This window comes from Miniopterus schreibersii, assembly GCF_964146895.1.
Source record: "Miniopterus schreibersii genome assembly, chromosome: 8".
Classification (NCBI taxonomy): domain Eukaryota; kingdom Metazoa; phylum Chordata; class Mammalia; order Chiroptera; family Miniopteridae; genus Miniopterus; species Miniopterus schreibersii.
Window position 1 is genome coordinate 44,099,521 of NC_138109.1, and position 15,306 is coordinate 44,114,826.

The 15,306-nt window shown below is 35.2% G+C and overlaps 1 protein-coding gene across 1 annotated transcript in view; it reads right to left on the reverse strand.

Moving 5' to 3' along the window:
- Positions 1-15,306, reverse strand: part of ANKRD13C (ankyrin repeat domain 13C) — a 62,512-nt gene continuing 47,206 nt past the window's right edge. The window contains exons 8-13 of the mRNA XM_081144755.1: positions 13,987-14,118; positions 10,172-10,333; positions 6,570-6,649; positions 4,996-5,094; positions 4,083-4,183; positions 1-744 (exon numbers count right to left, since the gene is read on the reverse strand). Coding sequence (XP_081000881.1) covers positions 614-744; positions 4,083-4,183; positions 4,996-5,094; positions 6,570-6,649; positions 10,172-10,333; positions 13,987-14,118 — 705 coding nt within the window. The 3' untranslated portion in view covers positions 1-613. The remainder of the gene's footprint in view (positions 745-4,082; positions 4,184-4,995; positions 5,095-6,569; positions 6,650-10,171; positions 10,334-13,986; positions 14,119-15,306) is intronic.

Below are 15,306 nucleotides of genomic sequence, written 5' to 3' on the forward strand. Positions count from 1 at the left end.
TAAATGCAACTGTTTAATGGTTACCATTTGGTTCATTCATCTACAGAAAACCGCATTCCTTTCTAGTTCATCATATTGAACAAACATTCAAATTACTGAACTATACATAAAGTTACATAGTTTACATTTTATGAAAACAAAGTTTGAAGGAATATTTATAAATGTCACCTTGAATATAAGATGACAAGTGTAAAAGGGCTTCATATCTCTTAAGACATTTAATTTATGTTAATGGTCCAGGAGTGTTTTAGATATAACTATAGATATAGATATAGATATATATGCATATATATTTCAACAAGAAGTGTAAAAATTTTTAAAAACAAATCACAGCACTCATAGCTGTTTTACATAAGAAGTACTTAGGGTCATTAAGGTGTCAAACTATTACACTATAATATGTATATTTTTAAAAAGACTGAAAATGGCACATCAGGAAACTTGCTGAGATACTTATTAGAGGCCTATTTCATCATGTCATATCACTGATGTGTCAGTTCAACGAAATTCCCTTTTCTTCGCTGAAAGCATCTGTCCCTTCTACTTCGCTTCACTGTGGGGTCTCTGCAGCCTCTTGCCTTCCTTGGTGAGGTGGCATCATTTTCCATGTCAGTTAAAGATCAGGAAAACGGCTCGGATCTTCCTTGTAGTCATCAGGTATAGTAAAGATGGAGCCATCAAATTCATCATATCGAAACTCCTGAAAAGTCACAGTGGCTGTGATTGTAGGAAACACAGGTATATCTAGAGAAGACAATCAACGACAACATCGTAAAATGAAATGTTAATCTACTTATAGACCACAAAATACTATTAAAGATATCCATACTTCTCAAATGTTAAAAAAAGAAAAAACATTATTTAAGTACCAAACCAACCCTAATATCTGTTTATTACTGAGTGTGACTGTTTTGGGGAAGGATTTATTTATTGGTGAGAAGAGAAAGATACCGAAGCATCAACAATTACATGACAATCTCAAGTTCCCATTGCTTCCCGATCTTAAATGTAACGCCAGCCTCCACCAGTCTTTCTTTATTTTTCTTGGGGGCAAAGGGACAACTAGCGACATTTGTACTTTTTGCATTCTGATATCTTTCCTTCAGATTATAGTATGTATTATTCTGACTCTGAGCTAATTTATTTTCATTCTAAAACAAAATCCTTTTTGGAAATACTTTCAACAAAATGAGTCCTTTTTGTCTTAAAAAACTAAAAACAATCCATCCCTTAACTATATGGGACAAAGATAGTCTCATCAGAATTAGGTTAATATCATGCCACTACAACCCAATAGTCCTCTAAATAAAATACATTTCTGGCTGAAATTATGAGTGAAATGTTATATTAAAAATTGCCAAATACTTTAATCACTCTGCTTAATTTTATTACTAATATAAATTATTGGAAAGAACAGAAATCATAAAATCTGGGTTCTGATTCCTACAAATCATTTAACTGATGTGCCTTGGGGATTTCATCTACAAAATACTCTAAATCTCCCTTGAAACTTTGGATGATTCTATGAAAGCTAAATCAAGTGTCTACCTAGATAATAAAGGCACACAGTAAATTAAGTTTATTTGACTGTTACAAACCTAGTATTTTATTGCAGAAATATTCTTATGATTAAAAAAACAAACAATTAACATAAAGAAATAAACATAAGGATTACATAGTTTCCAGTTATTTCTGGGGGGAAAATCATTCACATGTGCCTACTACATGCAGATGCTGTTCTAATTCAGGCATCAGCAAAGTAAAGCCCATTGCCTGGCCTGTTTTTGTAAGGCTTCTGAGGTAAAAAAAAGATTTTACTTTATTTTTTAATTTTTCTAAATATATCTTTATTGACTTGAGAGCAAGGAAGGAAGAGGGAGAGAGAAAGACAGAAACATCAATGATGTCATTGATCGGCTGCCCCCTGCTGGGGATGGAACCCACAACCCGGGCATGTGCCCTGACCGGGAAACAAACCTTGATCTCCTGGATCCGAGGTCGATGCTCAACTGCTGAGCCATGCCCAGCTGGGCAAGATTTTATATTTTTAAATGGTTAAAAAACAATAATATTTTGTGCCGATAAAATTACATGAAATTCAAACTTCAGTGCCCATAAGTAAGGTTCTATTGAAACACAGGGTGCCATTCATTTCTGTACCGTCTATGGCTGCTTTCATTCTCCAACAGGAGTTGGGCAGTTGTGACAAACCATATGGGCCACAAAGCCTAAATATTTATTATCTTTCAAAAAAAGCTTTAGTCATTGGATATACAACTATAAATAAGAGAAAAACATCTTGTATTTACGGAGATTGCATTCTGGTTGGGAGACAGAGATAACAAATAAGCAAAAAGTAATTGTGACTAAGTATCTAGACAAAAATAAAGCATGGCAGGGAGTCCCAGTGTTTGGGGATAAGAGTTCTTGAATAGGGTGGTCAAAGGAAAACCTTAATAAAGTGACCTTTCAGCAAAGACCAAAGATAAGAACAAATCATACAGTTGACTACAGAAAGAAAACTCCAGGAATAAGTACAAAAGCCCTAAAAAGAAAGTGTTTTATTCCGGGAACAGCCAGGAGACCAGTGTGACTGCAGCCACTGAGTAAGGGGGAGATAAGCAGATGAGCTCAGAGGAAAATGGGCACCAGATCAAGTGGGATTAAGATCTAGGAAAAGTATTTGGTTTTTACTCTGGATGAAATAAAAGCCAATGGACGGTGGTGAACAGAGTAGTAACATGTTTTGGCTTACATGTTAGCAGATGAAATGCAGCATGACAAGAGTAAAAGGGGAGCAGCCAGAGATGCAAGAAGAAAACCAAGAGAGGACCCTATCCAAGTACTCAGAGGAAATTTGAAGAAAAAATATCCTTCATTGGGACAAGGACTCCACAAAAAGTGTCAAATCTTGAAGAGATTTAAAAAGGACAACAGTGCCCGGCAGGCGTGGCTCAGTAATTGAGTGTTGACTCATGAACCAGGGGATTATGGTTCGATTCCTGCCTGGGCACATGCCCGGGTTGCGGGAAAGATCCCCAGTAGGGGGTGTGTGGGAGGCAGCCGATCAACGACTCTCATCATTGATGTTTCTATTTCTCTCTCCCTCTCCCTTCCTCTCTGAAATCAATGACAACATATTTAAAAAATTAATAAGTAAATAAAAATGAAAAGAGCAACAGAAAAGTATCTGGTACATTTAACATAACAATATGATTATCAATAATAAACACAGTAAAAGTGTGGTTTCGGTAATATTGAATGAAGCAAGATAAAATGGATCTGAGGAATTATACAAAGGTTATATTTACTGTATGTTTATTTTTCTCCCCCACTAGAATGTAAACACCAAGAGGGTGGGAACTTTTACTGTCTCTCATCCCTAGAAAAGCATCTGGCACGTAGCAAGCACTGATTAAACATCTAACAGCTGGACTGATGGGTGGCACTAAAGGCTCTCCTGCGCAGAGCCTAAAGCTCAGAGGAAAGTCAGTAGAGAAGAGACTTATATTTCTCCTGAAGCTTAAATTGATGTAAATCTAAGCCTAACCTCCTAAAGAACCTTTAAACAGTCTCTTGTTCCCAGTGTTCTGTTATAGTTAAGATAAATATGTACAAAATGAGATTTTACTGTTTCTAAAGATAAAATTAAGTTTAAATATTTGAAACTAGAATGTATGAGTATTACTTATCTATAAATAGTGGCTGTTGTGTTGACTCCAAAAACATTCCCACTGTCCACAAACTCAGAATCTGTTAAAAATTTGGGCTTAGATCCAGTCTCCCTATTTCACATTAAAAACATTATCACAGTGCATCATAAGTTCACCCACAACCTCTGGTATGAAGTATTTGCATATCTCATACATTTCATTTAAATCAAGTAGATTTAGAACTATCATCAGGCACTTTATATACTTGACAAAAGATGAATACCAAAGCATGTAATTACTGAAAAACTTAAAAAATTTTTTTAGCAACTAGGAAATCCATTTTCCTTCAAAGCATATTTCTTATTAAATGTTAGTAAACAATTCCATATTTCTAATACACACAGAAATTACAAGCAATTTTTCTCTTACCTAGTTTTACAGGGAAGCCTGGAGGAAGCTTCATTTGAACAAATTCTCTAAGCTTGTTAAAGTGCTTGAAGGGAGCTATTACTTCCAAAACATTCAATATTCTGAAAGGTAGAGAGAAAAACATGTTCCCATTGGTTAAATGGATTTCTCTGTGTCTTCATGTTGTTTATAACCACAGGCTTCAAACTGAAGGATGAGGAAATGATACCTCCTTCTTCCTCTGGGGATTTTTATTATTCTTTTTAACATGTCAAAGTTCAAAACTTTTACATTTTATATTGCAGGCATAATTTCCACAGTTGTTTGATTTTAGGTCTATATTTAAATGTATTCAATGCTTACACCCATCTTCTTCCTGAAGTTTACACATCCTCGAATTCTTTACTTCGCGTCACTGTTTGGGTATCTAAATTTCACTGTCAATTTTTTGTGTGTGAAGGGCCTTTATGTGCTTAGTATTCCTCGATTCCTTGAAGATTTGATAAATGAGTGTTTCTTTTTTGCACACTCAAAGGGAAATTTGGCTGGCATAAAATTTCAGTTTATATTTCTTTCCCTCTCAACTACAATTTCATAATGTCTCCTAGCAATCAGTATTGGACTAGTCATTATACTGTAGCTTCTCTTTTCATCTTTTGGTTTGATGGATTTTATTTTCAAGTAATATTATTTTTCTTTCAAAAAGGGGCCTATGACTGCTATACTTCTTGAATTCATCTGTCTTTTTTAATTGCCTTTATGTGTAAATGACATCTTAGCTAGATATACTATCAGATCACACACCATCAAAGCAATGGCTATTTGTTTTTGCACTTCAAAGGTCTCAAATGAACCGCTCAGATGCAAATATTATTACAGCCTTCAGGGTTGATTAGCTTCTTTCATAAACTTATATAGTTAATAACTAACTTACGACTGAATTCCCAAGGGAAATTCCTGGCTCATGGCTATCGTGGCTTTAAATGTTTTCTTACTCTCTTTGCACACCAGTTCTCTACCGAGATGAGGAGCTCTAAAATGGAAAGAAATAGACATATATTAGTAAATATATTAGTAAACTTTCCCCATGTGCTATCATCTTCTTAGGAAGAATCGGTCCTCTTCCAATGACACTTATTAATATCACAGATTTTCTTACTCTGAGCACAGAAATAAATTTAAGTTTTGCTAAAAGAAAATGAGATGTATAAGAAATAAGACAAGGATAACAAAGTACAAAAGTGGAGAAAAATGATGAAACTCAATAAGTTTCACACTGAATATAATTTTAATAATCACTTTTAGGAACAAAGCAAATCACAAAAAAACCTTTATAATATCATTGTGTATCTTTAAAATAAGTTATTCAATTCAATCTCTTTTACTGTCTACAGTTCTCAGTGCTGATCAATAACTATGTGAAAAATAATGAATTGTATATTAACTATAGAATAGTGTACGATGGAAACATTTTGGAGAAGTTAGAAAAGTATAATAAACCTTCAATACAAAAAATAATAATCATTATAACCTCTTCCTAAGCATGGGGGTAGGTAATATTTTATTCTCTACTAAAGGAAAATAGTATTTTCTACAAAGGACTATAGTTTATTTCACATGGTTGGCCAGAAAAAACTTTTTATTTATTGATTCATTCAAAATATTTGTAATTCATCATTCTTTTATTCAATAAACATTTGCTGAATATAAACTATGTGCTAGATACGCCACTAAGTATTAGTAATGTAACATTAAGCAAATGTCTTACGTAAGGATGGTGAGAAGTAGTCTGGCATAGGCTAAAGCACAGAAATAATGACAGGAGATGAGCTTGGAAAAACCAAAAGCAGATAAATAGTGAACACCCTTACACACCGTGCTAAAGACTCAGGATAATGAGAGAACACAAAGGTTTAGCATAAAGTGAACCCAAATAAGCAACGGCACTGGGCAATTCCTCACATTATATTTCCTTAGAACAATATCCTATAGGGTTTTTAGTGAATGTAAATTGGCAGCAAGGATATAAAAAGAAAGCTCTAGCCCGGCCGGGCATGGCTCAGCGGTTGAGCGTCAACCTAGGATCCAGTCGATCGGGGTTCGATTCCCGGTGAGGGCACATGCCCGAGCTGCAGGCTCAATCAATGACTCTCATCATTGATGTTTCTATCTCTCTCTCTCTCTCTGCCTCCTTTCCTTTCTCTGAAATCAATAAAGATATATTTAAAAAAATAAAAAATAAAATAAATAAAATTGTTATCCTAACCTTTTTTAAAAAAAAAAGAAAAAAAAAAAGAAAGCTCTATAACTTAGTGCACATAATTGGGGATACTTCACTTTCATCATGCCTAATCCATATTTTTAAAGGTAAAAGAATTGCTTCAGACAAAACTACTAATAATTCTCTCTAAAACATTTTTACACCTAAATATTCATGTGTTTTTATAAATTATTCTTTTTAAAAACCAAAGAACACAAAATAAACAAACTAAAACAAACAAAACTTACTTTCCATTTTCAGCAGATATATATTCTTCCCATGTAATAGTGTTCTGAGGAGGAGGGGTAAGGGACTGTCTTCGAACCGGCTGCCAAAAAGGAAAAAGAAATAAAGAGGAAGAGGGAGAGAGGCAGAGACAAATACATGGAGTGAGAGACAGAGACAGAGACAGAGACAGAGACAGAGACAGAGACAGAGACAGAGACAGAGACAGAGACAGAGACCGAGAGAGAGAGAGAGAGAGAGAGAGAGAGAAAGGAAGGAAAAAAAGACATATTTTTAAAAATATAAAATCAAAACATACAATATACTATTAACTGTTTAATCTCTTCAACACAATGCTTTAAGAATTTGCTTCTGCCCGGCTGGCCGTGGCTCACTGGTTGAGCAGCGACCTAGGATCCAGGAGATCGAGGTTCGATTCTCGGTCAGGGCACATGCCTGGGTTGAGGGCTCGATCCCCAGTCAGGGGCATGCAGAAGGCAGCCGATCAATGACTCTCTCATCATTGATGTTTCTCTCTCTCTCCCCCTCTCCTTTCCTCTCTCTGAAATCAATAAAGATATATATTTAAAAAAAAATTGCTTCCAAGATAGTTCCATAGTGATTTAAGCTCTATCAGTAATATTTATTATGAATTTTTTTCTAAATCTCAAATAAGTTATCAAATAAAACCCATTCATTCAATGGTTTGATCATCTAAAATGTTCTTGGCATTATGCTAGAAAGTGAACATGGGAACTACAGAGAAGTATAAAAACTAACCCTGACTTCAAGGAGTTTACAACTCCAAGGAAAAAAAACATATATGAACAGTTAATCAGAAATATAAAATATTGTATGATTAAAGGCCAAATGAGCTTACAAAAAACTGAGTAGTACAGGAGTTCAGAAAAGCGAGCAATCTTCTATGGATAAACTCAGACTAGGGGATTGGGGCTCAGATTTATATGAAAGTAAAATATAGACAGACTGTTTATTTGATCAGTAACACTGGTAAAAGGTCATGTCAGATTTTAAAACTTACACCTTGTCTTTGTAAAATATGCCTTTTGGATCACTAGAGAGAAGCAATATACTTAGAGCAAGAAACGATTGGGGTAAACCTCAAAGACTCAAAACCCATCTTTAGTACTTCTAGCTTTGTGACTTAAGATAGATTAATTTCTTTAAGCCTCATATTCCTTTCTATAAAGTGGAGCAATGACACTCATTAAATCACTGTAATAATTAAATGATATGAAAAATAAAAAATACAAAATATTTAATACAATGCCTATGTTAACAACTCCAATGTTTTAAAACAGCAAAAATAAAAAAGAAAACTTGTTGAGGTGCATATGAAATCATTTTTTAACCTGTAGAAGCTGAATTTGAATATGGCACTCAATTCAGATTAGGCCACTAGAGGATCCTTTGTTATTCCCCAATATAATGTTTTGTTATAATCATCACTAATTAAAATTCATACATTCGGCCCAGGCTGGTTTGGCTCAGTGGTTAGAGCATCAACCCGCAGGCTGAAGGGTCCTGGGTTCGTTTCTGGCCAAGGGCAAGTACCTCAGTTACAGGCTCAATCCCCAGGCCCAGTCGGGGTGCATGTAAGAGGAAACCAATCAAAGTGTTTCTCTCACATCAAAGTTTCTCTCTCTCTTTCTCTCCCTTGAAAAGCAATGGAAAAATATATCCTCAGGTGAGAATTTAAAAAAAATTTTTTTTTTTAATTCATACATTTGAGTAACTAACCTATGTTTACATGACCTGCAAGTTCCCTTGACCAGGAATCAAACCTAAGACCCTTCAGTCTGTGGGCCAATGTTCTAACCACTAACCCAAACAGGCTAGGGCCAAAAGTATTTTCTTTGATTTCTGATCAGAAGTTGAAACCTTAATTATTTAATCTGTATTACTTTGTTCTATTATATAGCTATCTGAAATTATACTACGTCTTAATTTCAATGTGCAAAATTATAGCTTACTAAAATGCCATTTGAAGACACCTTTAACAATTCAAGTACATCAAGTTATAATTTCTGTTCTAATGAAAATTACGTTGTATGCTGTAAGTATAGATAAATCAATCGAAGACGACTGGCAAATGCTCACGAAATGCTATTCTATAGTTTTTTTCCATGTACTTATCCCAAAATGGTTTGCTGCCAAAATTAAACAAAGATAGCAGTAACCACCACAACAAAATCATTTTTTAATAACTCAATAAAATTTAAATCACAATATAGGTCCAAAGAAATTGTCTGATCAACAGTGGGTGAGGGAAGCAGCTTTGTAAAAAATTAGCTCAGCATTTCCTCTCTCAACTCGTTTCTATTTCCTGAGCATAGCATGTCCTATATCTCCTAGTGATCAAGATACCAGTAAAAGGTGGCTTCTGAAGAATGAAGCTTGGTGAAGCTCTTACTCTATCCCAAAGCCAAAAGAAAAATGTAGAGTACAAAGAGGATCTGGTGGGAGGAAATAGGATCACACTACACTAGCAAGATCACAATTTTAACTTAAACACTGAATGGGGATTCTCAAACGCTTTACATCCTGTACTTATTTAATTGAACTATGGGTGATTCACTCAACACATGAACTTTCTAAACATTAAAGTATATGCCTGGCACAGACACACACAGTATTACCATGAATTAGTTGGGACCTGGCATACCATTCCGAAAAAATCTGTCTATCCCAAAAACATAATCTGGCACAATACCACAGGAATTGTGAAAGCATTTCCTTGAGAAAGCATTCAAGAAATTCAAGCCTCCTCATAGTAGCTTTTAATCTTTTTACAAATGTGACACATTTTACACCACAACCCAGCACTCATACATATACATATTTACACAACACATACACCCTGAAACTATTGTTTTATAAAATAATAATGATCTGTACTGTGTGATGTGCTCTGGTTTTTCTCTATTATCTTTATTTGGATTTGAATTTTTTTTTAAAAAAAGGGTGGTCACAACCCACTAAAATTGATTTCATCATTTACTAAGAAGTCCCTATACTGCAATCTAAAAAACACTGCTTTAAAATTTGATAAAATGTTACCATTTGATGAATCTTGATAAAGGATATTCAAAAATTCTTTGAATTATTTTAGTACTTTTTTTGTAAGTCTAAAATTGTCAAAATAAAAAATAAGAGCCCATCCTTCACCCTGTTAGGGAATAAGACTGCAGAAGCAGTTAACATGTCTCATATCCCTTTGCATTTCCTAACACATGCTAAATAAACATTTGTGGGAAGTTATAGGTTAGAAATGATTTCATAAAGTAAGTGGGCCTTTGCTTAGGCCTTCAAAGCAGTCGATGATTTCACTCGGTGAAGTAGGAAAAAGAATATATGCAAGGGGACATGGATTAAAAATGAACTCTGGGTTTCACGCTTATAAAATGATTTAATCTGTCAGTGAAGCCTCAAAGACCAAGAACAGATTCACACAAGTTATCACCAAAGGCCATATCAAAAAAAACAAAAGGTGTACATAGTGAACAAAACCGACGAGTGTACTTACATAAACTCCCTAAATGCCAGGAGTGAAGCATACCACCTCTCTCCTTAGAACATTACAAATTAGGAGTGAAAGTTATACCTCAAAATTCTGCTCCATGATGTTTCCACCTTTACTCAGACTCTCCATAATGGCCTTATTTCGAAGAATATCTTCTTCACTGAGGTGTTCTCTTCTTTTTCTTGATTCTAAAACAAGCCCATTCACCAAATAAAAGTCTGCCAAAAAGTTTCCTACTCTTTCCTAAAACAAAATCAAATATTTCAAAATAATAAAAAAATTAAGTTTGCCTTAGATTAGAAAGTCTCAAAGTAATATACATATACCTGTTTTTTCATAAACATGTAACATTAAGGTATAAATAAATATTCCTTTGGTACTTGAAATTATCTAATTATCTTATGCATTCTAGAAGTTGAAAAATATTTAAAATTACACATTTCAAACTTGTAAAGAAAAAATTTAAATGCACAGATGTATGGCAGCTAATCTGAAAATGAATTAAATTTAAATAAAAATACCACATAGTATTCCTTTAGAATCTACTCCCAAGTAGCACAAAGCTATCTGAAATCTTTATTTAGCTGATAGTCAAACATCATGAGTAACAAGGAGGGGTCAGGGATAATTATTGTTCCCATTTTATAGATAGAAAAGAAAGTGGAATAAAAAGAAACAGTCTAAGTCACATAAAAATCTCTGGTACAACTAGAAATAGTTAACTGTTCCAAACCTCAAGTTACAGCTGCTTTCAACAAAGAGTGAAGAACAGAGCAGTCCAGCTCACCAATACAGCTGTGAACATTAGGAACCGGGGAGAGGGGGACTCGAGAGGTGTAAGGGGCAGCAAGAAGAGAGTCGTTTCCTTTCAATGAAGCCCCCTCCAACATCGAAGTCACCTTTTTAACAGGCCCAACAGGTGGTCAGAGTTTGAAATGCTTTACTTCAAACAACATGATGAAAAGCAAGCTTCCCATTTCCACCTGCATGCAAATCACTTCGTCTCCATCTTACTATGTTTTCTGGCATTCCGAAACTATGTGTTTAGAGTTGTTTCCATTTCCACCTTGCTTTTGGTGACCTCCTATTCAGTCACCAGAAAGCAAAGCATTCTGCACCTGTTTCTACCTACAAAATGGGAACCATAAGCATTACTGACTCCCTCCTTACCTGTCAAAGATTTAAGGAGATCACCTAGGCGCTGTTCAAGAGCTTTGAGCTGCTTAGCAGTAGCACTAGATGAATAGCAGCTTCAATTTTTATCTTCTCTTGAAGTGATCCTTCTAATGCTGTCCAGAAGAGCAGAGTACAAAAAATGAGACTTAAGCCAAAAAATGTATTGCAGTGTATGATCTCACAACTGGGAATCCTATAATGCTATTTGTTGCCAAAGAGGCTTAGAGAGGAAAGTTAATGAGCCTAGATCTAAAGTGAGGATTTTTCTGTGGCTGTGAAATACTCAGGTGATAATTATCAGTTTTTGAAATCTTACAATAAAAAAGCATTTATTAAAAGTAAACCATCATAGGCTGACTGGTGTAGCTCAGGGGTTGAGTGTTGACCCATGAACCAGGAGATCACAGTTCAATTCCCAGTCAGAGCACATGCCCCGGTTTCAGGCTTCATCCCAGTAGGGGGCGTGCCGCAGGCAGCTGATGGATGACTCTCATCATTGATGTTTCTATCTCTCCCCCTCCCTTCCTCTCTCTGAAATCAATAAAAAAATTTTTTAAAGAAAAAAGTAAACCATCATAGAAATAAAAATTTTAAGTGTGTATTTCTTATAATTCAGCCATTTTATTTCTTGCTATCTATAACAGACACTGCAAAGAAATGTAAAAGAATGGTAAATGCAACATCATTCATAATGGCAGAAAACTGGACACAAATGTGTGTCCATTCATCTAAATGTCCAAAAATAAGAGACTGGATAAATAAATTACAATACAGCCATACTATGGAATACTATGCAGTGGTTAAAATATCACAACTAAAGCTACATATTACTACAGATATACGTTTATGGGAAGCATAAAAAAAGTCTGAAGGATATACAAATGGATAACCTTCTGCAAGGTGCTCTGGGATTGAGTAGTGGTCACGGGGGACTTTTTAGCTCTGTGTGTAAGGTTGTGTGGAGGTTAATTTTATGTCAACTTGGCAAGACTATGGTGTCCGGTCCTTTGGTCAAACACTAGTTCTAAATGTTTCAGTGAAGGTATTTTTTAGATGTGATTAACACTTAAATCGGTAGATGTGGAATATAGCAGATTACACTCCATAATGTGAATAGGCCTCATGCAATCAAATTGTAGGCCTTAAGAGCAAAGACTGTTTCCCAAAGGAAGAGCAATTCTGCCTCAAGACTACAGCAAGAAACCCTGCCTGAGATTCCAGCCTGCAGAGTTCAGAATCAAGACCACATCAACTCTTCCCTGAATTTCCAGCCTGCTGGACTGCTCTATATATTTCAGACTGGCCGGTTCCTACATTCACATGAGACAATTCCTTAAAATAAACCAATCTCTCCCTACCCCTCTCTCCTTCTCTAAATATCTATTTGTATATCTATAAATCTCTATACCTATATACCTATATCTATATCTATATATAGATATACCTATATGTATATAGGTAGATATTTAGGAGAGAGAGATCTCCTATTCTTTTTGCTTCTCAGAGAACCCTGACTATTAATATGGGCTGTTTTTGTTTTTCCAGTAACAATATATTCATTTTTACTCTAATATAAGATTAAAATAATTTTTGAAAGCAGCAAGTCCTGCCCCTTACTTGGATCTAGTTACTTACTCTTCACTTTAAAATTTTATAAAATGCTTCTTCATGTGTCTAATTTAAAATTTTTTGGAGTATATTTTGAACATTTAAAAAAATTTTTTGATTGATTTTAGAGAGGAGGAGGGAGAGAGAAAGAGGGAAAGACAGGGGGAGAGAGAGAGAAACATCGATTTGTTGTTCCACTTACTTACGCATTGTATTCACTGGTTGCTTCTGGTATGTGCCCTGACCGGGGACCAAACCTGCAGGCTCGGTGTACTAGGACAATGCTCTAACCAACTGAGCTGCCTGGCCAGGGCTTGAACATTCTTACATAGTCTCTTGCTGACAGATAAAATGGTAATTATGGAAAAAATTTACAGTTCACTAAGGGGAAATCTCTACTGAAATTTAGTAACAATGTTGTAGAAATGTAAGCATATTTAATTGTAATCATAAAAAGAGAATACTGAGAAACAGAAATTAGATAAGTAAATAGTTTAGAAGTCTAAAAGTAGAAAGAAAGAAGGTCCAGGGAAATGAATGCAAAGGTGTGTCCCTCTTTGTGGTCTTCCTAAGGAACAAAGCACTAGGGAATATAGTGAAACCATGTGAAGACACTGCTCCTTGTATGATAAGGCAGCTGACAAAAAGAATCTTTCCCAACATAGGATTCAAAATGAGCTAAACTGTCTCTCCTGGCTTCTTTAAGAATATTTTCCACCCAGCCGGGCATGGCTCAGCGGTTGAGCATCAGCTGGGATCCAGGGGATCGGGGTTCGATTCCCAGCCAGGGCACATGCCTGGGTTACAGGCTTGATCCCCAGTCAGGGGCATGCAAGAGGCAACAGATCAATGACTCTCTCATCATTGACGTTTCTATTTCTCCCTCTCTTTTCCTCTCTCTAAAATCAATAAAGATATATTAAAAAAAAAAAAGAATATTTTCCAACTCTGCAACCAACCATTATAATTCCCTATGTGGATGCAAAGAGGAGAGAATAAACTACCTGACGACAATTCAGTAAGCTACTTCTTCCTGCATTTCTATGACATTATTTTGGCAACATTAAATACTAAACAATCCTTAATGTTTAAAAATCTAAATTTGTACATACTGTTTTATCTTCCCGAAAAAGCCATCCTGTCTGGGCACGTGTGAAAGAAATTGATTTGGTTGATAGAGTTGCAGAGTAAATATCACTACTCATTAAAATGTCAACCTCTTCTTCTGTTTCCATCTCTGATTCCTGGGGAGGGGGTAAATGTTAAATATAAGAACCTAGGTTTTCAAAGGTTATTAGCATGACATATGACAAAAACAAAATGTTAGGAATTTCTAAAAAGGAAACATTCTTAAAAATGTGAAGCGCTACTTATTCTAAAAACAATTATAGAATTTTAAACTGCATATATTTAAATAAGTTAGAATTATGACTAATTATGAATCTATCAATGAAGAACACATGAAATACAGTACTCTTACACTGTTACAGATAATGTCCTGGAAACAATACTAGATTACCCATTACAGAAACATAGAGTATACACAACAATTTTAAAAGATTGCTTAAAGAATTAAGTTGACAGGTGTGAGACAAAATACCCATATGAAGTTTGGTTTTCTCTCAACACAGATGAATCTTACACAGATGAAGTTCTTTTAAATCTAAAGACCCACCAATATCATATGAGCCTTTCTTTCTCAATAGTTCTAAGTGGAGGGGGGAGAAGGGAGAGAGGGAAAGATAAAGGGAGGGAGAGAAGGAAAGCAGTCCAGAAGGGATCTTCTCAGTATTTCTTGTAGAAAGAAAAGAAATCCATAAATATCAACATATGATTTCTAAACTTAATAAGTAGCCTTACTTTAGGTTTTATTCTCTGCATATTCTCCAGTGTTGGCACAAAATAAGAGATCAATAATTATTTTTTAAATGAGAAAAAGAAAGCTTTGTGCTTGCTTCAGGAACAGAAGACCAAGTGATCAGGTATAGAGGGTAAGTGAGCAGGTATGAGATGAGGTTCTATTCTTTAATAGGCCAAGAGAGAGTCTCTGATACTTAGGACCAAAGAGTCTTAAGAGAGAAAAAAAGGCAGAACCTAGACAGTTGACTAGAAAATGAGAACTGTGCACACGGTTTACAACGGTTAGAGGCTTTACTCCCCATACCTCCTTATTTCTATATTACCAAGAGGCCCATTTTCTATTCTTTGCCACCGAGCTTTCACCCAGGTCTAGTCTACTTCTTAATCTATTAGTCTATAGAAAAAACAGCAATACCTTGGGACTGGGAGAGTATCATTTCCTTCACCCATACAAATGAGGAATGGAAACTCTTGACATTAATGCTAAGGTAAAAATGTGTTTCTGGTAACCCAAACTAATTCTGTACACAATTTTCTAAAGAAAATTTGGGGCTGGTATAAGTTGTACAGAA